At 38.0% G+C, this 26,356-nt stretch overlaps 1 protein-coding gene and 1 long non-coding RNA gene across 2 annotated transcripts in view; one reads left to right on the plus strand and one right to left on the minus strand.

Annotated features, from left to right (window-relative positions):
- Nucleotides 1-26,356, minus strand: part of LOC130544688 (uncharacterized) — a 73,863-nt gene that overhangs the window by 35,384 nt on the left and 12,123 nt on the right. The gene's annotated exons all lie outside the window — the stretch shown is intronic.
- On the plus strand, nucleotides 1,183-17,539 carry TNFAIP6 (TNF alpha induced protein 6). The gene is made up of 6 exons (XM_026492804.4): nucleotides 1,183-1,408; nucleotides 5,397-5,534; nucleotides 7,441-7,602; nucleotides 10,819-11,047; nucleotides 13,111-13,151; nucleotides 16,359-17,539. Exons 1-6 carry the CDS (start codon nucleotides 1,315-1,317, stop codon nucleotides 16,526-16,528), a joined length of 834 nt encoding a protein of 277 aa, XP_026348589.1. The 5' UTR covers nucleotides 1,183-1,314; the 3' UTR covers nucleotides 16,529-17,539.

Raw genomic sequence — 26,356 nt, forward strand, 5'->3', positions numbered from 1 at the left:
AAATAGAAAGCAATTTGGCAGCAAGAGTAGAAAAAATAAATAGCAAAGAATGACGTATAAGAAAGAAAGGCAAACATTGCACCAAAATGGCTGTCAATCAACAGGAAATGCCACTAGCATCAGAGTAGTGGGGCTGTCGCTAGACCCCCCGACCCTACACAAAACGAGTGGAAAGTGTGGGCTATTTTAAGGCACAGCGAGTTTACTACTAATAATGATTACCTTTTATTTTGATCATCTTCAAAGTTAGAGTGGTTTGGGGAAGCTAGGGCCATATTCTTATTAACTCTGACCATCTGCCCACCCATCTCTCTCCCCCAACTTCAAGGATTTGTGGTGTCGGGAAATTAGTGTTATATAATAAGGTACCCCAAAGCTGCTGGAACGTCCTAAAGCTCTGAAATGGAGCTACTTTTCTGGAAGTGGATGTATTTCCCTGCTGACCATGATAAACCAAGGACTGCAACAGACCCACCCCAGGACAAACACAGACAGAAGGCAAAGCCATCCTGCATCACTGAAGACAGTTTCGAGTTTGCCAAATTATGCACACCTTTGTGTTAAATTTTCTATACAAGCTTGGCAATGTTTAGGGAAAATTACAGTAACGTTACCAGCATCAAGTTCAAGATTAGTGTTTAAGCCTAAACCCCACCTTCCATAATTGACTTACTGCAAATAAGACATTCAGGGTTTCTCTTAAAATCCCTGCTGAAGGGGCACCTGGGTGGCTCAGTTGTTAAGCGTCTGCCTTCGGCTCAGGGCGTGATCCCGGCGATCTGTGATCGAGCCCCACGTCCAGCCCCACGTCGAGCCCCACATCAGGCTCCTCCGCTATGAGCCTGCTTCTTCCTCTCCCACTCCCCCTGCTTGTGCTCCCTCTCTCGCTGGCTGTCTCTATCTCTGTCAAATAAATAAATAAAATCTTTTTTTAAAAAATCCCTACTGAAGTGTTTTGTTCTTGTTTTAATGACTGCTGAATCTACACCAAGTTACACAAACTTCCTAATAGAAAAATGTGACAGAATTCATGAACCACTTTCCGAGGAGATGACTTTTAAAATGTAGATGATCCTCCTGTACCCTTGGTTATGGTTGCCAATGCAAATGAGTCAGAGGACTTGCTTCAGACACTGAGTTAATTGTGTAACTCTACAGTGAAAAACGCCATTGGAGAGTAGTTGCTGACCTCACAGTCCAAAAAAACCATTTAAAAGATGTGGAAACCAGATGTTTCAGTCACATTTCAGCCTCTGCTCTGAGAACTTACCCCGAGCAGCCCCTAACAGGCTATTACTTCTCTACAACTGAGATATGATCATCTTAACTTACTTATTTGTCCTGCTGTGGGAAGAGGCTCACGGATGGGGATTCAAGAACGGGATTTTTCATAACTCCATATGGCTTGGTAAGAAACTTCACTTATGAGCTTATTGGGGACGTTACTTCTTTGAATTCATGGAGAAGTGAATTGAAGCAGGAAACTTTTTTGTTCTGTTCAAGGCTGATGTTTTCAAAGAAAATGCTGAAGAAAAACAGCTATTGGAATGCATGTGCCTTTAAAAAAAAAACTGTTCTTGCCTTCTAAAATTAAAAAAAAATAGTTTTTTAATAAAGCGAACTATTCAGTAGAAAATAAACGTTAATATTTATATTCCATATGGGAAAATATTTTTCAAAGCAGATGTGGTGGTATATAGTAGGGAAAGTTTAGCAAAATAAAAACACCATATTTTGTTTTTATTTCAAAGCATTTGCATTCAGATCTCATAGCAGGTAATTATAACAGAAATGTAACAGGTAAATTGGAATATACAATGATTTTATAATCATTTGTCTGTGTACTCTGACCTGTAATGTATAGCTTGCTTTTTCTAAACATCTTGTGACTAGTTTGATGCAAATACCAAACAAAAGAAAAAGGCTTGTATTTCTGAGTGGAGTCCCAGCACTTTGATTCCTTTTGTTTGATCTATCCATAGAAATACTTTTCTACTCCTTTTGTTAAACCAGGAAAGTTTCTTTTGTTGTTTTGTTTTGTTAAATGTAAGGAATGACACGCGCCTAACTGTGAATATAAACAATAGACCAAAAAAGGCCAAAGAGGGAAAACCCAAAATACCCTGTATAGTGCTCTAAACCATGCTTTCTCATGACACAAATTAATATTGCTTTGTGTTCATTACTGTGTTTGATAGCGAAAAAATTTTTAATGACTCGAGAAAAAAATTGACAAATTCTTGTACAAAATAAAGAATTACAGAGAATGCAAAATTAACCTAGGTCTTGTTCTGATGCTTGCTAAGCAGCACATGGTTGTGGAATATTTTCCCTTTCGGCATGTTTCTGTCTGGTAATAACTGCAGCCATGCGGATTTCATTAAAAAGCTCAATTTGCAATGCACAGCCTTGCCCCTTCTCTCTTCAGCTTGAGCCAGTGAACTAGTTTCGTGCTGAACAGTGCGATCCATTTGGCCAAGATGAGGTCTGGGGCTTTCTCAAGGAGTGAACAGGTCTCTTTGTTTATTTTTCTTGCGCGTCACCAATCTTAGTAAATATACACACATTCGTTAGAATTGGTAAAAACTGCCATAAAGCTAGTAAGAGTTAAATCCATATGCATTAATCTTGAAACGCTATCAAACTCTCTAATGATCAAGCAATTTGTTGCTGTTTTTTTTTTTTTTTTAAGTGATGCTGTGTATTACAAAAATGTGAACATGGACAATAGAAGTTCTGTCCTAGAGGTAGAGAGGAGCACACCCACATGTTAATAGAATGCTGCAAAGCTGAGGCTCAGGGTGACTGCAAATTGCTTCAATCTGGGACAAATTATTGACTGGTCAGCCTAACACAAATTGTTTACAGTTGGTTAGGTCAATATGGTATTAAAAACTATTTAGAGAAGGAAGAGAGTTGAATGGGAAGGCAGGAATCTGCTAACAACTATCATGAACGAGGCACTTCAAATTCAGTCTCAGTTCCACACAAGGAAAATGAGAAGGTCAAAGTAGGGGACCTCTACAGTTCATTTTTAACTCTGGTATCTTCCAGTTCCTTAAATCGTAATTACTATTCCTTAAAAAGTAATTTTTTTTTAATAATAAGGACAAGACACTTCAACTAATTTACAAAGATGATGCAAATCAAAACTGCACAGATAAGCAATTTTTTTTCAGCCATTGTATTGAATCGAAAAAAGAAGCACAAGTAACATTATCATGAGCTCCTACTAGGATCCAGAAGTTATGCTTGCAAGTTTTAATGATTTATTTATTCTCCCGATAACTATCATTATTCCCATTTGATAGAAGACACCGAGGTGTAGGCAGTAATTTGTACAAGGTTACACAACTCGTCCAGTGAAGAACCAGAAAGAGAAACTAGAGCCAACGTGCTACTGTTGTCCCATGCTAACAGAAAAATAGTATTGGCTAAAAACTCAGTTTTAATGAATGACTATGGACTCTAAAAATGAACAAGCTATTATTCCTTCCGAAAGGTAAAACCTTAATATTAGGACTTATTGTACAAAGGACCACCGTAGTAGTTTAAAATTCTGAATTGAGGAATACTTTCAAATAAATGTGTGCTTAAAATTGTCAAATACATACAAGAGTTCTCAACTGCTTATAAGGCAAAATAATAGGAAGTCTGTCACTCTTTCAGGAAAAATGTAGAACATTAATATTATTTAATGAATTTAAAATGATAGCATATACATTTCTACCATTTAAGTCACTATCTTATTACTAGATGAGTTCTAGTACCAAAAATTTAAGAAAAATTACTGGGAGGAAAACTTAAAATTATTTTTCAAAAACCTCTTTGCTAATTAATTCTTTCCCTATGAATGTCATATTTTGATGAGGGAGTAAAAGTCAAGGAAATCTTAGTTTGAGAAACATTTGCAGACATTAAAATAATTCCTACTAGTAAAGATCTTATGGTCTATATTCTCAGGGAATAGATACAATTTTAACATTTTTGATAATCTCTAATATGATACATAAGTAAGTTCAACATGTCTCCCTTCTCTACTAAAAGCCCTAGTATTCTTATACTTCAAAATAAAGGTACTTCCATTGCCCACTAGTGTCCAAGTTGCTTGAGAAGAGGACTTGATCCACAGCGTTTAGCAGACCTCATGGTATATTCTCAAAATAACCAAATTGGAAACTAGTGGAAGTTTAGTTAATGAGGCTTTACCAATATGAAGGACACTTGGGCAACAGGTGACTTTCAAACAGGAAGATAACTTTCATGTTCCTTGTGTTACCTGACCTATGAGCATCAGATTGACTAAGGTCTTTAGTGCATAAGTGATGGGACTTTACCATATAATGTGTAAGAACAGGATCCCTTGCAGTCCAGAGAAACAGGGCAGGTGCCAAGCAGTATCTCCTGTTGAACTGTGGGAGTGTCAACTCTAGCTTGGGGAGGAGAGCAAGCAATGACATTTCTACTACTGCTGGCTTCATGTCTCGCTGCATGCCAAGGAATATGTGTTCTCATCGGAAATTATCTTAATGGTGGCTGACTGTACAGGTCAGGGTACGAAGACTTAACAATAATCTGATAGTCTACACAGAACAATGAGAAGTAATGTTATGATTATTGTCCTGGAAAATTTTTCACATTGTTTCTATGGCAAAATGCAGTCCAAACTCAAAACAATTTAAACAGTGATCTACTGGAAGACAATTCATTTATGACTTACTCCCTAAAATATGTTGGGAACAACATGTGAACTAAAAAAGACAAACCAGATAAAGAATTTAGCAACTGGTAGTTCCGTGTGCCCAATTTTTTCTCTGCCGTGTTTGAATCATTTTTTTCCCCTTAATGCAGTATTTATTTGCTTTGAATTCTTTATACCTTTCCTCAGTTTTTGATTTGTTTAGTAAATTCTCAATTATATTGCATTAGTCATTTCCCTTAAAAGGCTATTTTGGATTATTTCCCTCCATCATTGTGAGCCTACATAATGGATCAATTTTCATTGGTTTCTTTTGTCTTCAACTCCTTTCCCCCCTATTGTTTACCCTCCCAAGTTTTTATTTGATTTAAAAGAAAGCCAAAAAAGTCAAAACTTTGTCACCTTTTGATAGCATAGAAATACAATGCTGTCTTACAGCTCTCTTTCAAGCCATCAGCTCAGACACAAAATTAAGCCTCAAGTTTCTGCTATGTCCCCAAATTCCCCTAAAATTCCCCTCATTCATATTTTTTTCAAAGCTTTCTAACAATGAAAACTTAGCCACCCCAGGCCACTGACCCGGGAAACTCTTTGGCAGGAACAACCGCTGATGCAATCTTCTAGATGAGGCCACAAAATTTCCCTTGTTCCACAAGAACGGATCATAGCATATTTACAACATTTTGTGAATTCACAGAACAAGCAGCAGGTGTGTACCACAGAGAAGCGCGGTCTGGCAAATACAAGCTCACCTACGCAGAAGCCAAGGCAGTATGCGAATACGAAGGCGGCCAACTCGCCACCTACAAGCAACTAGAAGCAGCTAGAAAAATTGGTAACCAATTTGACAATGATTTTTCTTCTTTTTCCACCTTTGGGGAAAAAAAATCCCACTTTTTCTGTAACCCCTTCATAAGATTTCTCTCTCCGGTCCTTCCAATAGTTCTCTAAGCCACTATGACATCTCTGCTCTCTGGTTTCTCCCATCTTCTCTGCCTAGAGCCAATGGAAAGTTCTAAGGTGCTAGCAACTTATTTGGAGTCACAACCATTGTGAGCTAATATAATAGAAGTCAAAAAACAAAGACATCGTTATCTCAACATCATTTCAATTCCTCATTAATTTTAATGCCACTTCTATTCTTTTTTTAAAAGATTATTTATTTATTTGACAGAGAACAAGCAGGGAGAGTGGGAAAGGGAGAAGCAGGCTCCCTCCCGCTGAGCCGGGAGCCCACTGTGGGGCTCCCCCCCAGGACCCTGAGATCATGACCTGAGCTGAAAGCAGATGTTTAACCGAATTGAGCCACCCAGGCGCCCTATATTCATTTTTAATACTGTTCTATCTTTTCTTAACTTCTGAGTATGGGTTTCCTCAGCTGTTAAATGTTACTATGTTGAGGCTTACAAAGAAATTTGCTTGGTAGAAGAAATGCTGAATTTAGTGGGGTTTTTTTGTTTTAAAGATTTACTTATTTATTTGAGAGAGAGAGAGAGCGCGTGAATGCTTGCCCCTGTGTGGGAGAGGAGAAGGAGGGGCAGAGGCAGAGGGAGAGTGTCCGGCGCAGACTCCACACTGAGCATGGAGCCCCAGGCAGGTCTCCATCTCAGAACCCTTAGATCACGACCCTGAGATCATGACCCCAACCAAAACCAAGAGTCAGACACTTAACCAACTGTGCCACACAGGTGCCCCCTCCTTTTTTTTCAATTTCTTTAAGTGGGAGAATGCATTCATACTTTAGGATCACAATGAAGATAAGCAGGTTTTAAGAGGGCAGGAAAAAGAAACTGAGAAGATGATGTCCGGAGACCTGGTGCAAACACAATGATTAACTAGTGCTAGTTCCTTCTTTAAAACAAACAAAAAAACAAAAAAACACCATGACCATCTCTCCTGGTGGTTTTACAGGTGGATTTACAGGAGAACCCAAAAGGCCACCCCCCCATTCAGAACATTCTTCTCCATTGAAGAATCCCCTTTGCTGATAATAAAAAAAAAAGAATGCCTGGCAAAACTTAACTATTATTATATATCACTCAGGATAAAAATAACTCTTCTCTAAAAATCCCCAAAGTCTTCCCAGCACATTGCTCAGTCTAGACCCACAGGGCTGTGCATGACGCAGTACCTGGAACGATGGATACAAAGGCTGGGCCATTACTCGCTGTCCTGGACCTTTAGTAAAACCACTCATGGATGGCAGTGGCAAATATTTAAACAGCCTCTGAAGCTGGGCAAGGAAAACAGGGCTGAGGCTTTGTTCAAAATTTATGAGCACATTTATTCCTATTAAATTTTTTAAATATTAGCAAATTTTAATTGATCCTGAAATAGAAACTAATTAAATTATCATTTGAAAAAAATTATTTTCCAGGATTGACGGTAATTTCATAAATTATTTCATGGCACTAGATAGGTCATTTGTGGAAAAAAGCCAGTTCTGAACTTGGATTGTTTTCATATCCATGGTACTATGATTTCCAGTCCATCTGCCTCTTTTTTTTCAAGCAAGACGTCATTTTCTAGTAAAAGTCAGATGTTACATTTTATATATATTCAAACTTTATTTTATTTTTTAAGAAAAGAGTTTTTCAAAAAAAGAAAAAGAAAAGAAAGAAAATGGTTTTTCTCCTTTTACTTACCTGGCTTTGGGCAGTTGAGAAGGGGCCAGTTTTGTTAAGATAACCTTCACTGAGGGGGTTTACCAGTTAGCCCATAATCCTTTCCTTCTCTTGCAGGATTTCATGTCTGTGCTGCTGGGTGGATGGCCAAGGGCAGAGTTGGATACCCCATTGTGAAACCAGGGCCCAACTGCGGATTTGGAAAAACTGGTATTATTGATTATGGAGTCCGTCTTAATAGGAGTGAAAGATGGGATGCCTATTGCTACAACCCACATGGTTTGTTACAAATAATAATTTTATCTTTGCCAAAACAGTTGCATGTTACTAAGAGGTTATTAACTATAAATGGCTCTTTCTCCCAGAGATAAATCAACTTAGTGATGGTAATTATTAACAACAACCATTCACGGAGTGATTATGCTGGGCCAGACACTGCCTGCTGCTCCCTTCCACACTATCAGTATTCACAATGACTCTGCAAGGAGCTATTGTTATACCCATTTTAGAAATCAGGAAATTGAAAGTCTAAGAGCTTAAATAACTTACCAAAATCAGACATCCAATAATTAGCAGGCAGTTTGGATCTCAGATTCAGGTCTTTTCTATCCCACATCTTTTTCTATTCCTGACCACACACACACACACACACACAAAAGCAGGTTGTAAACTTATCACAGTTCATTAGCTAAAACAACAAAGTGGTACTATCAAATGTTAACTGTTCAAAATTACTGCTTTGATAGAATGGGGGAAAAAAGAGACAAAATAAACTCTTCCCCTAATTTCTTTTTGTGCATAAACTCTTTAACTTTCAAACTAAGCACTCTCACTCTGTGGTTTGTTTTCACAATTATATACTGGATACACTAGTTAGCTATTATTATATAGTATATTTTTATTCATATTTTCCCATGGTTGATTGTAGCTAGGAAAATTTTAAAGGGAAAATTAATTCAACATAAATACTATAAAGAGCCATTCTTTGTTCATGTTCTTGGAGAGAAAATAGATTGTTCTTTTTGGATGCATTTCCCCCAGGATGATACTACAAAAAATCATCATGTGTCATCAAGTCTGTCTCACATTTATGATCACAAACATCCTCAGGTCTTGTCGTGTTTCAATCTGCCTTATAAGAAGGTCCCTATAGTGAAGTTACAGTGAGTTATAGTGAAATTCTAGCATATTACTATAGAATCTATTATTCAATGATATTAACCATTGGAGAATAGTTTCTCATGTTTGTAACTAATCTTTATCTCAAAATAATGTTTATTCTAAGTAGAAAAGAATTTTGCCTAGAGCCATCATCTATTCCCACTTAAGACAAAATATGAATAAATATGTATAGTGCATTTATATAGGGCTATAATTTTCAAATCACTTTGACATACATTAAACCTAGGTTATATTTAGTTCTATATTTAGTTATTGTTAATAGTTCATATATCTTCTTTTCCTCCCTCTTCCTCTCTTCCATTTTCTTCAGTATATTTATACAAGCAACTTTCATTTTACTCTCTACAGTCACTTCTATTTCCAAGTATATTCTCTGATTCTTCCTTTGCTTGATAAACGTTAGGATCTCTGAGCATCTATTCAATCATTTCCATAGGTCAAGATCTAGGGGAGATAAAGAAGTGCTAATGCAAAGGTTCTTACAGATTTCCTTACCCTTTTATAAGGACACCACCTTAACTTACAAATTTTTATAAACGGCTTTTATTTCTCATAGAGGCTGAATCCTTTTTACTCTGGGAGTATTTGTACAGAATCCTGGGAGACTTGTTCTTACTCAGTTCTCAGCTTACTTTTGGATTCAGTGACATATTGATTTTTTAGATGTGGTGAACCTGGAGGGGACTGGGGACAGACTGAACTAGCACTGGGAGAGGAATAGTTCAATGAAAAATAACCGGAATGAAAAAATCATAACGGTATCATAAAAATAAGCCAATGACTATCAATTAATCAATAAAATATAGAGCGGAATAGCTAAATAGACAACCAAATTGTTCACTATCTGAATTGTTTCCTAATCTAATGGTATAGACAACAAAGATAGGATGGTATGGGACAGAGCAAATCATTCCAAAAACTGGCACTGCACATGCTTATGTACACGTATAAACTATGTATCATATAATATTTAATAAGACAATAAGAACAGCTTACATTTTACATAACACCCTGAAGTTATCTTCCATGTTACTATCCTTAGAATAATGCTGTGAAGTAGGTAATAGGCGAGGCATGATTATATTTACTTTACCAATGAAGAAACTGAAGTACAGAGTGGTCACAGAGCTCCGACCAGATCGCTGACCTTCTTTTGTCACTCCCCTGTCTTTCTAAGATCCTGTTCGCCCTTGGGGATGATAAGCTTCCTCACCTTCTATGGTGTTAAGGATTCTAACACAATTTGTTTAAGTAGCTCTTTTAAAGGATAATATTCTTGGAAAAAGCCTCTGACTGACATAATGAAAAATGTCTCCGAATGCTACCCAGTCACCACCACCCCCACCATTCACATTATTTTTGAGTTTCCAGATTGTAGACACTTATTTGACCTGAAATTAAAATCAACCAGGGCTTCTCCATACCTTTCCCTCCAGGTCACACTATAAAATCACTGGTTCTGGCAGAGGTTGTTTGATTGTTTGTTCTCATACCAGGTTATAAGGCATGGCAGAAATCTATAAAATGATAAATGACTTGGAAAAAACACACATGAGTATCTCCGTCAAATCCTCAAATATTAGGATTAAAGTGTTAGTTTAAAACCAGTGAAAGGAGTATAGAATGATTATAAATTATTCCTTTTAACTGGATTAGAGTGACCTTCAAGGTCCCTTGTGATCCTGAAATTCTATAATGATTTTCCAAACAGAATTTATTGGACTCTTTATTCTAAATGTCCAAGTCCCTGAAGACACAGTGTTGTCACCACAGGACAAAATCCCAGCCATCTTGATTGGGCTGTTGGTAACATGGGTATATATATTCACCAAAATACATGAACATATACACATGAGACTTGTACATCTTTAAAAAAAAAAAGATTTTATTTTTAAGTTATCTCTACACCCAACATACGGCTTGAACCCACAACCCCAAGATCAAGAGTTGCACACCACCGACTGAACCAGTCAGGTGCCCTGAGGCTTGAGCCTTCTAAGGGAAAAGATAAAAAGCAAAAAAAGTAAACAAGAGCAAATTAATTAAATTGCTATTTTTTTCTTGCTATTTTATTTTTTTCAAAATTCAGTCTATATTCATTTGAAAGAATTTAGCAATAAATAATGAAAATATTCATTTATTCTTTAGCTGTAAGAATATACATCTAGCTGTAAGTATATACATTTAATGTTTCATCAAAGTAATAAATAGGCACTAAGAAGTGCGTATCAGTTTAAAATAGAAATAATTTTTTAATGCTTTCTTTTCTTTCTTTCCTTTTCTTTTTCTTTTTTTTCTTTTAATCCATTTCAGCAAAGGAGTGTGGTGGTGTCTTTACAGATCCAAAGAGAATTTTTAAATCTCCAGGTTTCCCAAATGAGTACGATGATAACCAGATCTGTTACTGGCACATTAGACTCAAGTATGGTCAGCGTATTCACCTGAGCTTTTTGGACTTTGACCTTGAAGATGACCCAGCTTGCTTGGCCGACTATGTTGAAATATATGACAGTTACGATGATGTCCATGGTTTTGTGGGAAGGTACGTGATTCCCATATAAAGAGTTAAAAATACCTCCAATATTTTGTTTGATATTTCTCTAATTTTCTTTAGCGGTCCCCACAGTTACTGATTTTCTAGTATTTCTACTCCCCTGTAACACCATATCCTTTTTTAGCAAAGATTTTTCTTAGTACGTGAAGCCAGTCAGCTGTTGCATGTTCTTATAATTAAAACAGTGACAGCTGCCTTTTGATTACTGTTAAGTTGTAAGAATAGTCTATTTAAAAAGACCCGGGGTGCCTGGCTGGCTCAGTCAGAAGAGCTTGTGACTCTTGATTTCAGGGTTGTGAGTTCAAGCCCCATGTGGGGTATAGAAATTACTTAAATAAATAAAACTTTTCAAACAAAAAAATAAAAAGACCTCAAGATTTAGTAACAATAGGAGGAAGAAGACACATATGAATTGAGAAATTTGTTGGGGTTTTTAAGTATTCTAATTTCTATCAACCTCCTAAAAATAATTATAAATTCAGTAATTATTGCCTTTCTTCTGTGTACAAAGCATTGTGCTAAGCATTATGAATGTAAGAATAAGCAAAGTATAACCCCTACTCTCATATAATTTACCTAAATGTACAATGGATATCTTCTTTTAAATAGCTTTCTTTGCCATAAAAAACAAGTGCTCCTTTCCTCAATATTTCTCCCTTGGTTTTTTAATATGTGGGGACACAATCAATAGTTCTCTGTTGCCATCCCAAATCTTCGATATAGTTTAAACTTTGAATGTCTCACAAAATATTACAAATCAAAGAGTATATAATTATATGTTTTGTTTATTTAGCCCCCCACTTAATAATGCATATCTGAGACTATCCATTATCAATAGACTATCAGTTATCAATTTCCTATTATCCACAATGGTAACTTAATATAAGAAAATGGTAGCAAAGACAATTAAAAATGAGAGACTCAGTAGTTTGCTGTGACTGAAATGTGTAACTTAAACACAAAGAAAAAGAAAGGCATTTTTTGCATAAATGAACAATAATTTTTGGAGGGAAATTGTTTTTGTTTTATTTTAGTTGCTCTTTGGCTGACAGACTACTGCTATAGAAAAAAATACAAATAGTTTTAAAACGTAGTTTGAAAAAGAGATGAAGCATAGTTGGGTGAAATTAAGAGAAAAGTATTTGTTGAAAGAATGGACATCCTGGGGTGCCTGGGTGGCTCAGTCATTAAGCGTCTGCCTTAGGCTCAGGGCGTGATCCTGGCGTTCTGGGATCGAGCCTCATATCAGGCTCCTCCGCTGGGAGTCTGCTTCTTCCTCTCCCACTCCCCCTGTCTGTGTTCCCTCTCTCGCTGGCTGTCTCTCTCTCTCTGTCAAATAAATAAAATCTTAAAAAAAAAAAAAAAAAAGAATGGACATCCTACCTTGAGAATCAAGATGACATTTTCATTCTAAACCTAGTTTCAGAAGTCAATTACAGCCCTAGATAAAATCATATACTGTTTTTTAAAAGATTAATAGATTAATATAGATTAATTGGTTATTTATTGGATTTATATTATGTGATAAATCCTTCCATTTTATGTAATGTACAAGGGAGTTCCTTTCAAGTCATGATTCAGATAAAAATCAATCCCTCTTGTAAGGTCCAACATAATTTTCCACATTTAGATCAATCTACTCTAGAATTCAAATTAGTAATACCATCAACCATACACGTATTCCTCTTTAACTGTGCGGAAAATTTTATGGGATTAATCAATATAATCAAATTTAAAATTTTGCCAAATAGATTCAAATTGTCTACTACACAAATAGTTTTGCAAGTACACAGAGTAGAAATGCCACATATCCGTTTTAAGTCTCATTTATACTGTGAAGTTATTTGAAACAACAAACTTTGTTTTAATCGCTTTTCTCCCTTACAAATTCAAGTTACAAAAAACCCAAAACAATAGAAAGTTATAAAATAATAGGAAAATGAGCCACTACTTAGGAAAAATAAAGCACTTTAACTGCAGGTTAGAGCCACTTGCGATACCCGTGTAATATTCTTCTGTGTGACTTCTCTTTTTTAAAAATTCCCTTTCAGATACTGTGGAGATGAGCTTCCAGAAGACATCGTTAGTACAGGTAATGACTCTAAATTGAGGCGTAGGACTATGATTTGTTTTTCCATAGTGTCACTGAAATCGAAGAACCCAGTAGTTATTACTATTTCCTTTTTAAAGTTGGGAGAACCATTGGGACAGATGCAGCTTACCAGTTTGTAAAATGTAGTGTTTATACTTAAAGACTAATGCCAACTCCTTACACTAAAAATGCGTAGACTCATCAGGTGCAGGAATGCAGTCTGAGATGGTCTTGAATCTGCAAATCCTGAATACTGCTGCAGGTTATGACTTCCATAAAATGTGCTAATAAAAGACCAAAGTTTTCCATCAATAAAGGATGGAAAAGTATTTTCAGAAATATTAAAGTTGTTAAAAATACCTCCTGTTACTGAAAAAATCTTACATCACACTTACTACGTTGTGTCTTAGGCCAGCATTCTCCGGAGTGTTGTGAAGAACAGTTCCAGGAAACATTTTTAACAGGTGTTGCATGAGAAAAGAACACTAAGGTCAAGTGAATTTGGGAAACATTGTTTTAAACAATGTTAAACAGGTCTCTTTATTGGAAGATGTCAGAGAGCTTTTAATATGCTAATTAGGCATAGTAAATCTCAAAAGGCTAGCTATGGTTGTTGATGTGTTCCAAATCTTTAATTCCTGCCAATTACTTTTGTGACTTTGTTCCACGCAATGTACCTCAAGCAAGGAGCTTGTGGTCGTATGTATTTATTTCTATAAGTGATACCACTGCCATTGCTCCATACTGCTATTTTCTGGCTAAGAAGCTTCACTTTCTTAGGTGTCTTTGTTTTTTTCTTTTTAGTTCCATCCTCAGCACTAGTAGTTGCCATTCTTACTTGCCCTATTTTTCCTCCAAGTCATAAAATTATCACAATGTTTCTGGAATTAAAAACAACAAAATACACTGAACTGTAATTTCTAAGTAGTCCTTAAGCTCAGATACCACTGGCTAAATTACTCCCACACCCTAGCCTTGAAGTGCACGAAATGCTCATGAAATTCTCATTTATGCGTCATTATTACAAGAGATAGAATTTCTTATTCAATCCTGGAATGATTAATGCTTAAAAGTTATTCATTCATTCTCTGTTATAATCTCCCTAGTAAGGGCAGCCTCTTAAACTGTTTATCTCATTCTTTTCTCGAAAACATATTTTACATTAACAGAAAGTTAAAAGAAGACAGGAGCCATCCATACAAGGTAGTTGGGGGATGAGAATCTTATTTTTAAAAAAGTTAAAAAAGAAACAGAATCAAAGCCTGAAACTTGACATTTTCTCGTTTTGTCTAAAACAGAAAAAACTTACTGCAAGCATAATCAAATCAGTGTTTTTCTAACACAACGGCAAGAAACTAAAAAACAAAAAAACAACCCCCCCACAGTTTATTATTCAAACAGAAACAAATCAACACACAGAAGAGAACATAGTTAAAGAAAACAGCCAAAGATTTAGCAAAACAACAAGAGGAGGAAATTGATACCAAGAACTAGAAAAAGATTTAAAATACATTTGAAGTATAATCCTACCAGTCAAGTATAATGCTGTTAACATTTTGATCCAGTTTTCTTCTTAAATATGTGTTTATTCACCCCAGGATACTTATATTAAAAAACAAGACCAGAGGGGCGCCTGGGTGGCACAGCGGTTAAGCGTCTGCCTTCGGCTCAGGGCGTGATCCCGGCGTTATGGGATCAAGCCCCACATCAGGCTCTTCCGCTATGAGCCTGCTTCTTCCTCTCCCACTCCCCCTGCTTGTGTTCCCTCTCTCGCTGGCTGTCTCTATCTCTGTCGAATAAATAAATAAAATCTTTAAAAAAAAAAAAAAAACAAAACCAAGACCAGAAAATGAATGAATTAAAAACTAACCATAAACTATACCACTTTAATAAATGGTATATAGAGTAAGACTATACCCACTCTCCTCATCTTTCTCCACCCAAGAAAGGCATTGGATGACTGTGTAGTTACTATCCTTCGAGGTGTTTTCCTGTATTATATAAACATGATATACGCAGATATCATGGACATATTTCCAAGTCAGCATACAGTATGTAGATCATTCAAGTTCATTTTAATGACTGCCTAGTAGGTCCCTGTATCATAATTTGTACCATAATTTGTCAGGTACCAATATTTAACATCCGATAGCTTCTGATTTTCTTTTCTTGTGCTATTCAACATTTCACTGGATATTTTTAAACCTCTACTTGGTGGTGCTATTTTTTTTAAAGAGTAGATTCCTAGAAGTGAAATTTTGGGGTCACAAGTGATTTCATTTTAAATGTCGATAGATGCTGCCAAATTGGCACTAGCCTTACAGTTAACCAGTTGAGTAATCTGTAAAATGTGGTGTTTGTTTGTTTTTAATTGAGGCAACTCTTCCAAGTCTGAGAAAAGTGTACTGGATAAGAGCATGAACTCTGGAGCCAGGCTCCCTGGGCTCCGAGCTGGTTCAGCCACTGTTGTAGCATTGTAGCCTCGGGCAAGCTACTCAGGCTCTCCATGCCTCGATTTCTCCTGTAAAATAAATATTTACAATATCCACCTCATAATGTTCTGGGGAATAAATGAGTTAATAGATGAAAGGCACTTAAAGCTGTGCTTGGCAAACATTAGCATTCAATATATATGGGGTTTTTTGGTAATAAATTCTGCATCTGTGATGTGGATTAAGAAGGCCTTTCCCTGGTGAAAAAGAAAAATATTCCTATATTTTATTTTATATAATAGATTCTTCCTTTTTATTCTTAGCACATTTTGGGCTTAAATGCAGGTAAAGCAAACGTAGGTACTCTGTGTAAAGTAGGGATTTAGCATCGTGGCTTCGTTTCTTACAAGGTAAAGCTTGTTGCCCTAACATCATTTATAAATAATCCATCCATATCTCACTCGTTTAAATGGCCTGTCATTCTCCTGTAATTCAGTGGCTGTTCCTTCTGTAAAGAATACCTTTTAAAACAGAATAGACAAAATTTCTTGTAGGACACCTTGAAGGGCCAGAAGAGAAAATAGGAATGCCTCTCACCTTGCTACACTTGGCAAAGGAAACACAGACTCCACAGCTGGAGAACCCAGCTCTGAATTCTGGGAGTCTGGTTCATGAATTTTCATATTTTCCTATAGGAATGATGAGTCTTTGGACTGCCAGCCAAATCAAAGCAGAGTAACATCTCTGTTCTTTTGCATTTCCCCCTCCTCCCCAGGAAATGTCATGACCTTGAAGTTTCTAAGTGATGCTTCAGTGACAGCGGGAGGTTTCCAAATCAAGTACGTTGCCCTGGATCCTCTATCCAAATCCAGCCAAGGAAAAAACACAAGTACTACTTCTACTGGAAATAAAAACTTCTTAGCGGGAAGATTTAGCCATTTATAAAACAAAAAAAGGACACTCAGTGTTTACGTTTGTATCTTATGGAACCCCTCTGATCTCACTTTTATATTATTATTAATAGTGTTTATTTATTTTCTAAATGTGAAAGGCAATACCTGATAATTTTGGGAAAATTGGAAAATACAGAAAACTTTAAATGAGAAATAAAATCTCTCATAATCCCACTGCATAAAAATAACAAGCATTAACATTTATATATTTTTCTTTTAGTTATTTTTCAATTTGCAGTATATGTATATATGTATATATATGTATTTGTATTTGAAATTTTGGAATCCTGCTCCATGTACAGTTTTATATCTTAGCTTTTTAAACTTTGAACTTTATGGCTTAAGCATTTTCCCATATCATTGAGTATTCTGCAAAAACATAATTTTGAACAGCTGTAAAATATTCCATGGTATAATTGTTCCATACTTTATTTAAGCCTGTTTCTATTGTGGGAATTTTAAGTTGCTTTCAAAAACATTGCTGCAATAAATATCCTTGAACATATGTATTTGTACAGCTCTCTAATTATTTGGGATAGGGTCCTTGAAGTAGAGTTACTGGCTCAGATATTAATTAAAATAGAATTTTCTTAGGGTCCCTGGCTGGCTCAGTCAGTAGAGCATGCACTCTTGATTGTGGGGTCATGAGTTCAAGCCCCACATTGGGGGTGGAGTTTACTTTAAAAAAATAATAAAATAAATGTACAGCTTTAAAAAAATAGAATTTTCTTTTTTATGGGGAAAAGTGATCTATCATTATGGTTTGAATTTGTAGTGAGATTGATGGTTGGTTTACATATTTTTGATTAGTTTTATTTCTTTGGTGAATTATTTTTTCATGTCTTTCACCCATTGTTTTACTTACAAATTTTTTATTGATTTATAAGAAATCAGTACATCTCAGATATATAATTTCATGTCTGTCATAAATATGTTGCCATTTAATTTTATGTGGTTTGATTTTTATGATTTTTATTAAAGGTTAAATTTTTATTTACTGTCATACTTACTGATCTTGCTTCAGTCTCTTGTCTTCACGTTTAGAATGAATATTCCCATTAGAACATGATATATTTATTCATTAATAGTTTATTCTTATTGTTTTATGGCTTTGCTTTCATAGAAGGAAAAAGTCATAGTGTTACCTTTTACATGAGGGGTAATGGTTACCATCCAATTAAATTCAACAAAAAATGTTTGTGCCCGGCACTGTTCTGGACACTTAGGAAATACTCAAGAGCCAAATGAACAAAAATCCCCAGGCTTGGGGAGTTTGTATTCTGGTGCGAGGAGAGAGACAACAATAAAACATGATAAATTAGTAAACTACATCTTAGAAATAGAGACTTCCTTATTAGATTACTAACGGAATGAGTATAGATTTTTAAAAAGAGGCTGAGACCTGAGCCCTGGAAGAGGAAGATCATCAGAGAAGACTGAGAAGGAGCAAAGTATGTATTAGAAGGAATATGCCTTGGGGTCCTAGAAGCCTAGTGGAAAACCAACAAGGAGGAGGGAGCGATCAATTGTTAAATGCTGCCAGTAGATCTACAAAGATAAGTGCTAACAATAACCATCGGGTTTACCATAATGAAGATCGTTGGTGACCTTAAGGAGCAGTCTTGGGGGTTGGAGGCAAAGGCCCCCTGGAGTGATCTGTAGAGCAAAGTAGAGGAGACCACTGGAGACAGTGAGTCTGGCTATCAAGGAAAGGGAGCTGTCAGGAGAACTGGATTAAAAGAAGGCTTTCTTGATGAGGATGAACTAGTGAAAGGCGAGATGCTAGGGGCATTTTTCTGAGTCTAGATAGTAGTCCGGGTCCTAGCAGAAAGCAGATGACACAGTCAAAAGAGGGAAACTGAAGACATTATCACACAGATGTGGGTTGACTTTATAGAAAGCTCTCAAAGGATGGTGAATCATTAGATGCTCACCACAGAAGGAGGATCCCCTGGAGGAGAAAAACCAGGGGCAGTTATACATGAACCCAGAGTGTGAGCTTCCGAAAAAGGAAAAGGTTGCTCAACAGAAGCTGAAACAGGGCTTCTGCCAACCCAAGTCTCTGGGAAGGGATCACAGGTAAATACCCCAATTTCTCTCTCCTCCCATACTTTTTTTTTAAATAATAATTTTTTTATTATATTATGTTAGTCACCATACAGTACATCCCTGGTTTTTGATGTAAAGTTCCATGATGCATTAGCTGCATATAACACGCAGTGCACAACGCAATACGTGCCCTCCTTACTACCCATCACCAGCCTATTCCATTCCCCCACCACCCTCCCCTCTGAAGCCCTCAGTTTGTTTCCCAGAGTCCATAGTCTCTCATGCTTCATTCCCCCTGTTGATTACCTCCCATTTCTTTATCCCTTTCTTCTCCTACCGATCTTCCTACTTCTTATGTTCCATAAATGAGTGAAACCATATGATAATTGTCTTTATCTGCTTGACTTATTTCACTTAGCATTATCTCCTCCAGTGCCATCCATGTTGCAGCAAATGTTGAGAAATCGTTCTTTTTGATGGCTGAGTAATATTCCATTGTATATATGGACCACATCTTCTTAATCCAGTCATCTGTTGAAGGGCATCTCAGCTCCTTCCACGATTTAGCTATTGTGGACAATGCTGCTTTGAACATTGGGGTGCATATGGCCCTTCTCTTCACTACGTCTGTATCTTTGGGGTAAATAACCAGTAGTGCAATTGCTGGATCATAGGGTAGCTAAATTTTTACCTTTATAAGGGACCTCCACACTGTTTTCCAGAGTGGCTGTACCAACTTGCATTCCCACCAACAATGTAGGAGGGATCCCCTTTCTCCACATCCTCTCCAACAATTGTTGTTTCTTGCCTTGTCAATTTTTGCCATTCTAACTGGCGTAAGGTGATATCTCAGTGTGGTTTTGATTTGAATTTCCCTGATGGCTAATGATTTTGAACATTTTTTCATGTGTCTGTTAGCCATTTGTATGTCTTCATTGGAAAAGTGTCTGTTCATATCTTCTGCCCATTTTATGATTTGTTTATTTGTTTCTTGTGTATTGAGTTTGAGAAGTTCTTTGTAGATACCAGTCTTTTATCTGTAGTATTATTTGCAAATATATTCTCCCATTCCGTGGGCTGCCTCTTAGTTTTTTTGACTGTTTCCTTGGCTGTGCAGAAGCTTTTCATCTTGATGAAGTCCCACAAGTTCATTTTATCTTTTGTTTCTCTTGCCTTTGGAGATGTGTCATGAAAAAGGTTGCTGTGGCTGATGTCGTAGAGGTTGCTGCCTATGTTCTCTTCTAGGATTTTGATAGATTCCTGACTCACATCGAGGTCTTTCATCCATTTGGAGTTTATCTTTGTGTATGGTGTGAGAGAGTGGTCAAGTTTCATTCTTTTGCATGTAGCTGTCCAATTTTCCCAGCACCATTTATTGAAGAGACTGTCTTTTTTCCACTGGATGTTTTTTCCTGCTTTATCAAAGATTAGTTGCCCAAAGAGCCGAAGGTCCATTTCTGGGTTCTCTATTCTGTTCCATTGGTCTATGTGTCTGTTTTTGTGCCAGTACCATGCTGACTTTGTGATCACAGCTTTGTAGTACAGCTCGAAATCCGGCAATGTGATGCCCCCAGCTTTGTTTTTCCTTTTCAACAATTCCTTGGCGATTCAGGGCCTTTTCTGGTTCCACACAAATTTAAGGGCTGTTCATTCCAGTTCTTTGAAAAATGTCATTGGTATTTTGATCGGGATAGCATTGAAAGTGTAGATTGCTCTGGGTCGCATGGACATTTTAACTATGTTAATTCTTCTGATCCATGAGCATGGAATATTTATCCATCTTTTTGTGTCTTCTTCAATGGCTTTCAAGAGTGATTTGTAGTTTCTAGAATATACATCCTTTATGTCTCTGATTAAGTTAATTCCAAGATAACGTATGGTTTTTGGTGCTATTGTAAATGGGATGGATTCCCTAATTTCTCTTTCTTCAGTCTCATTATTCGTGTATAGAAATGCAACTGATTTCTGAGCGTTGATTTTGTATCCTGCCACATTACTGAATTGCTCTATAACTTCTAATAGTTTGGGGGTGGATTCTTTTGGGTTTTCTATATAGAGTATCATGTCGTCTGCGAAGAGAGACAGTTTGACTTCTTCTTTGCCAATTTGGATACCTTTTATCCCTTTTTGCTGTCTGATTGCTGTTGCAAGGACTTCCAGTACTGTGTTGAATAATAACGGTGAGAGTGGGCCTCCTTGTCGTGTTCCTGATCTTAAGGGAAGGGCTTCCAGCTTTCCCCATTGAGAATGATATTTGCTGTAGGCTTTTCATAGATGGTTTTCATGAGATTGAGGAATGTACCCTCTATCCTATACTCTGAAGTGTTTTAATCAGAAAAGGATGCTGTATTTTGTCAAATGCTTTTTCTGCATCAATTGAGAGGATCATATGATTCTTGACTCTTTTCTTGTTGATATCATCTATCACACTGATAGATTTGTGAATGTTGAACCACCCTTGCATCCCAGAGATGAATCCCACTTAGTCATGATGGATAATCCTTTTAATGTACTGTTGGATCCTATTAGCTAGGATCTTGTTGAGAATTTTGGCGTCCATATTCATCAGGGATATCGGTCTGTAATCCTCCTTTTTGATGGGTTCTTTGCCTGGTTTGGGGATCAAGGTAATATTGGCCTCATAGAATGAGTTTGGTAGTTTTCCTTCTGTTTCTATTTTTTGAAACAGCTTCAGGAGAATAGGTATTATTTCTTCTTTGAATGTTTGGTAGAATTCCCCGGGGAATCCATCAGGCCCTGGAGTTTTGTTTTTCAGAAGGCTTTTAATCACGGCTTCAATCTCTTCATAGTTAATTGGTCTGTTTAAAAAATCAATTTCTGGGGCGCCTGGGTGGCACAGCGGTTAAGCGTCTGCCTTCGGCTCAGGGCGTGATCCCAGTGTTCTGGGATCGAGCCCCACATCAGTCTCCTCCACTATGAGGCTGCTTCTTCCTCTCCCACTCCCCCTGCTTGTGTTTCCTCTCTCGCTGGCTATCTCTATCTCTGTCGAATAAATAAATAAAATCTTTAACAACAACAACAAAAAAAATCAATTTCTTCCTGTTTCAGTCTTGGTAGTTTATAGGTTTCCAGAAAGGCATCCATCTCTTTCAGATTGCTTAATTTATTGGCATAAAGCTTTTGATAAAAGTTTCTAATGATCCTTCCTATTTCATTGGTGTTGGTTGTGACCTCTCCCTTTTCATTCATAATTTTATTAATTTGGGTCCTTTCTCTATTCTTTTGGAGAAGCCTTGCCAGTGGCTTATCTATTTTATTTATTCTTTCATAGAACCAGCTTCTAGTTCTGTTGATCTGCTCCACTGTGCTCCTGGTTTCTAATTCATTGATCTCTGCTCTAATCTTGATCAACTGCTTTCTCGTGCGTGGATTAGGCCTGTTCTTCCGTTGCTGTTCCAGCTTCTTGAGGTGAGAATATAAAAACTGCATTTTAGATTTTTCTATTCTTTTGAGTTAGGCTTGGATGGCTATGTATTTTCCCCTTAGGACTGCCTTTGCAGTATCCCATAGGTTTTGGACCATTGTGTTTTCATTCTCATTGGTCTCCATAAATTGTTTAAATTGATTTTTGATTTCCTGGTTTATCAAATCATTCTTGAGCAGGATGGTTCTTAGTCTCCAAGTGTTTGAGTTTCTTCCAAATTTTTCCTTGTGATTGAGTTCCAATTTCAAAGCATTGTGGTCTGAGAATATGCAGGGAATAATTTCAGACTTTTGGTATCAGTTGAGACCTGTTTTGTGACCCAGCACATGATCTATTCTGGAGTATGTTCCATGTGCATTTGAATAGAATGAGTATTCTTTTGTTCTGGGGTGTAGTGTTCTATATATATCTATGAGGTCCATCTGGTCTAGTATGGCATTCAAAGCTCTTGTTTCTTTGTTGATTTTCTGCTTAGGTGATCTGTCTATTGCTGATAGTGGAGTGTTGAGGTCCCCTACTATTAACATATTTTTATCTATATGTCTCTTTATTCTGGTTAAGAGTTGGCTTGTGTATCTTGCTGCTCCCCTGTTGGGGGCATAGATATTTATAATTGTCATATCCACTTGTTGGATACATCCTTTAATAATAATATAGTGGGGGCACCTGGGTGGCACAGCAGTTAAGCGTCTGCCTTCGGCTCAGGGCGTGATCCCGGCGTTGTGGGATCGAGCCCCACATCAGGCTCCTCTGCTGTGAGCCTGCTTCTTCCTCTCCCACTCCCCCTGCTTGTGTTCCCTCTCTCGCTGGCTGTCTCTATCTCTGTCAAATAAATAAATAAAATCTTAAAAAAAAGAATAACATAGTGTCCTTCTGTATCCCTAACTACAGTCTTTAGTTTAAAATCCAATCTGTCTGATATGAGGATTGCTACCCCAGCTTTCTTTGAGGTCCATTGGCATGAAAGATGGTTTTCCATCCCTTTACTTTAGGTTTGGATGTATCTTTAGGTTCAAAATGAGTCTCTTGTAGACAGCAAATGGACGGGTCATGTCTTTTTATACAATCTGCAACCCTGTGTCGTTTATGGGAGCATTTAGGCCATTCACATTGAGAGTGATTATTGAGAGATATGATTTTAATAATGCCATGTTCCCCGTAAAGTTTTTGTTTCTATAGATTGTAACTTTCTGTTCTGTATCACTCTTGAGGCCTTTTTACTTTTATGGAACCCCCCTTAATATCTCATGTAGGGCTGGTTTCGTGGTTACGAAATTGGTCAGTGACTGGCGATTCTGGAAGGTCCTTATCTCTCCATCAATTCTGAATGACAGCCTTGCTGGATAAAGGACCCTTGGCTGCATGTTTTTCTCTGAAAGAGCTTTAAAAATGCCCCCCCCCAACCCTTTCTTTCATTCCAGGTCTGTGTAGACAGGTCTGACGTAATCCTGATACTTTTGCCTTGGTATGTGAGAAATTTCTTTGCCCTGGCCGCTTTCAATACTGTATCCTTGGATCTAATATTTGCGAACTGCACTATGACGTGATGTGGCGTAGGTTTGTCATGGTTGACCTTGGGAGGGGTCCTCTCTGCCTCTTGGACACGAAGGCTTGTTTCCTTTACTAGATTAGGGAAGTGTTCAGCTACAATTTGTTCAAATATCTCTTCTAGACCTCTGTTTTTCTCCACCCCCTCGGGGATGCTGATGATTCTGACAATGGAACGTTTCATTGAGTCAGTGATCTCCCATAACCTACATTCTTGAGATTGGATTTTTTTGAGCCAAGTTTCTGTTTTAGGTTTCTTTTCTACCATCCCATCCTCCAATTCACTAATTTATTCTTCTGCCTCATTTACCCTGGCCATCAGAGCATCTAGTTTTGACTGCATTTGATTCATAGCATTTTTAATTTCTGCCAGATTCACTCTCATTTCCACCCTTAGAGATTCTATATTCTCGTTAATATTTTTGTTAATATTTTTTTCAAGTGTACATATTGTCTGTTACTCTGAACTCCATTTCTGATAATTTGGTTATATCCATATCCATTAGTTCTGTGGCAGAGGCCACAGACTCATTGTCTTTTCTTTGCTGGGGGCGATTTCTCCTTCTTGTCCTTCTGATGCGGAGAGGTTGCTGGGTTGCACAGAGCCCAAATTATTGACCAGGACCCATGCAGTGTGCACTTGTTTTATGGGGACCTTAGGGATGTGGGCTTCTTGATTTTTCAGCCTGCCTTCTGGGGGAGGGGCCTGCCACACTGATACTCAGGCAACCCTGTTTGGGTAGAGTCTCGGTGTACCCTGTGAGGGGGGGATGGGGACAGGCACGCTGTGAGCCGGTATTTCCAGGCTTTTGCTCTCTGGCGGCTTTCCCTGGCGGTTTGCTGTGCCTCTTCTGAGAGTCAGAGCAGCAGCGGCCAAATCTCAGCCTCTGTCTCAGAACAGAGGGATCGCGGACCGTTCTCCACTGATGTTCTGGCCACTTTAACTCTGTTAACTGTTGGTGCTGCTCAACCCTGCAGCATCCCGGGATGTGCGCCCCACACCCGGCGTCCCAGCCCTCACTCCCAGGGCCGGCACGTCTCTGTCCTTTGTGTTTCTAACGCCGCCAGCCGCCCGCCGCCCCTGCGCGCTCCTGAGCTCCCGGTCTCAGTCTGGTTCCAGTGAGCGCACCGGAGCTCCGTTTCAGTCTGGTGGTGCGCGCTCCCGGCTCACGGTCTCAGTCCACTCTCTCACGGGTGCCGTCTGTGAGTCTGCCCGCTCCCCCGTGCAGGTGGCTACCACTTCCCGGCACCTGAACGTGGCGGCTCCCTCCCCCTTCCGTTTATCTTCCAATATCTGTGCGCGGTTTCACGGCTCCCCGCTTCGTACCTCAATACTCAGCGCTGGAGATGTTCATTTGTAGAGATCCAGATGTATCTTCCTGCGTCTCAGGCTGATTCCGTGGATGTTCAGGATGGTCTGGTACCTATCCAGCTCGACTCAGGGGACTGGCTGAAAAAGGGGTCCCCTATTCCTCCGCCATCTTAACTCCTCCTCCCTCCTCCCATACTTTTATGTCCTACTGGTGCTTCCTACTGTCTGAACCCAAGTGGAAATCAGAATACGAGGAAACCTGGTTGGGCTGTTCATAGAGATCAGCTCCAGGGTCCAAAGCAATAAGTCAGAGCATAGATCTGGAGGGGTGAAAGGAGGACATCTGTCACCTTGGGTGAGAGGAGAGTGGTTCTAGTGTACAAATGGAGGGATTGGCTTTAGATAGCAGCATAGACAGTCCCTCTATAGTCCCTCTTTAAAGCCATGAATCCTTTAACAGTTGAGACCTATGAACACTTCTCAGTGTTATGTTTTTATTTATTTTATTTTTTAATTTAATTTTTAATTTTTTAATTTTACCTGTGCTCAACTCCCAATGTGAGGCTTGAACACATAACCCTGAGATCAAGAGTCACATGCTCTACCAACGGAGCCAGCCAGGCATCCCCTCAGTGTTGTTTTCAAATGCATAAAATACATAGAAGTACAAAGAAAATTAATTATTTTGAAACACCGTTATACAATCATTTTAAAAATCAAATCTGTGATACTTTAATGCATGTGTTTCTATATTAATGCCATAAATAATATCTAGTAGTGAACTTAATAACCACTGTATTTTATTTAATTATTTTTTAAAGATTTTATTTATTTATTTATTTGACAGAGAAAGAGACAGTGAGAGAGAGAACACAAGCAGGGGGAGTGGGAGGGGGAGAAGCAGGCTTCCCGCTGAGCTGCGAGCTTGACACAGGGCTCTATCGCTGGACCCAGGATCATGACCTGAGCTGAAGGCAGACGCTTAACGACTGAGCCACCCAGGCGCCCCATAACTACCATAATTTTAAAGTAGTGATACATATGTGTACAATATTCTGAAGTAGATACAAAGACTGTATTATAGTATAAAATCCCTATGTTTATTCATGACAAAAGCATAGGCATTGCTACTATGGTTTACTACCTAGATTCACAACAGAAGAAAATGACTAGATTTCAGTTAAGAGTTATTAGAAATAAAGATGGATTTCCACATGCAAGATCACGATAGACTGGATTAAGTCCAAATATCCATTAGGAGGAAGGTAGAGTGTGAGCTCAGAAGCTGACCTGTAGAGAGATATGTGGGAAATTGTAGGGCTCTCTTCTGCTTGTTTTGCATTTCTCAGTAAAGAGTCAAGTCATGTGCCAAGAATGAGTATGGAGAGGGGCGCTTGGGTGGCTCAGACGGTTAAGCATCTGCCTTCAGCTCAGATCATGATCTCAGGGTCCTGGGATCAAGCCCT

The sequence above is a fragment of the Ursus arctos genome, unplaced genomic scaffold, assembly GCF_023065955.2.
Source record: "Ursus arctos isolate Adak ecotype North America unplaced genomic scaffold, UrsArc2.0 scaffold_1, whole genome shotgun sequence".
Classification (NCBI taxonomy): Eukaryota; Metazoa; Chordata; class Mammalia; order Carnivora; family Ursidae; genus Ursus; species Ursus arctos.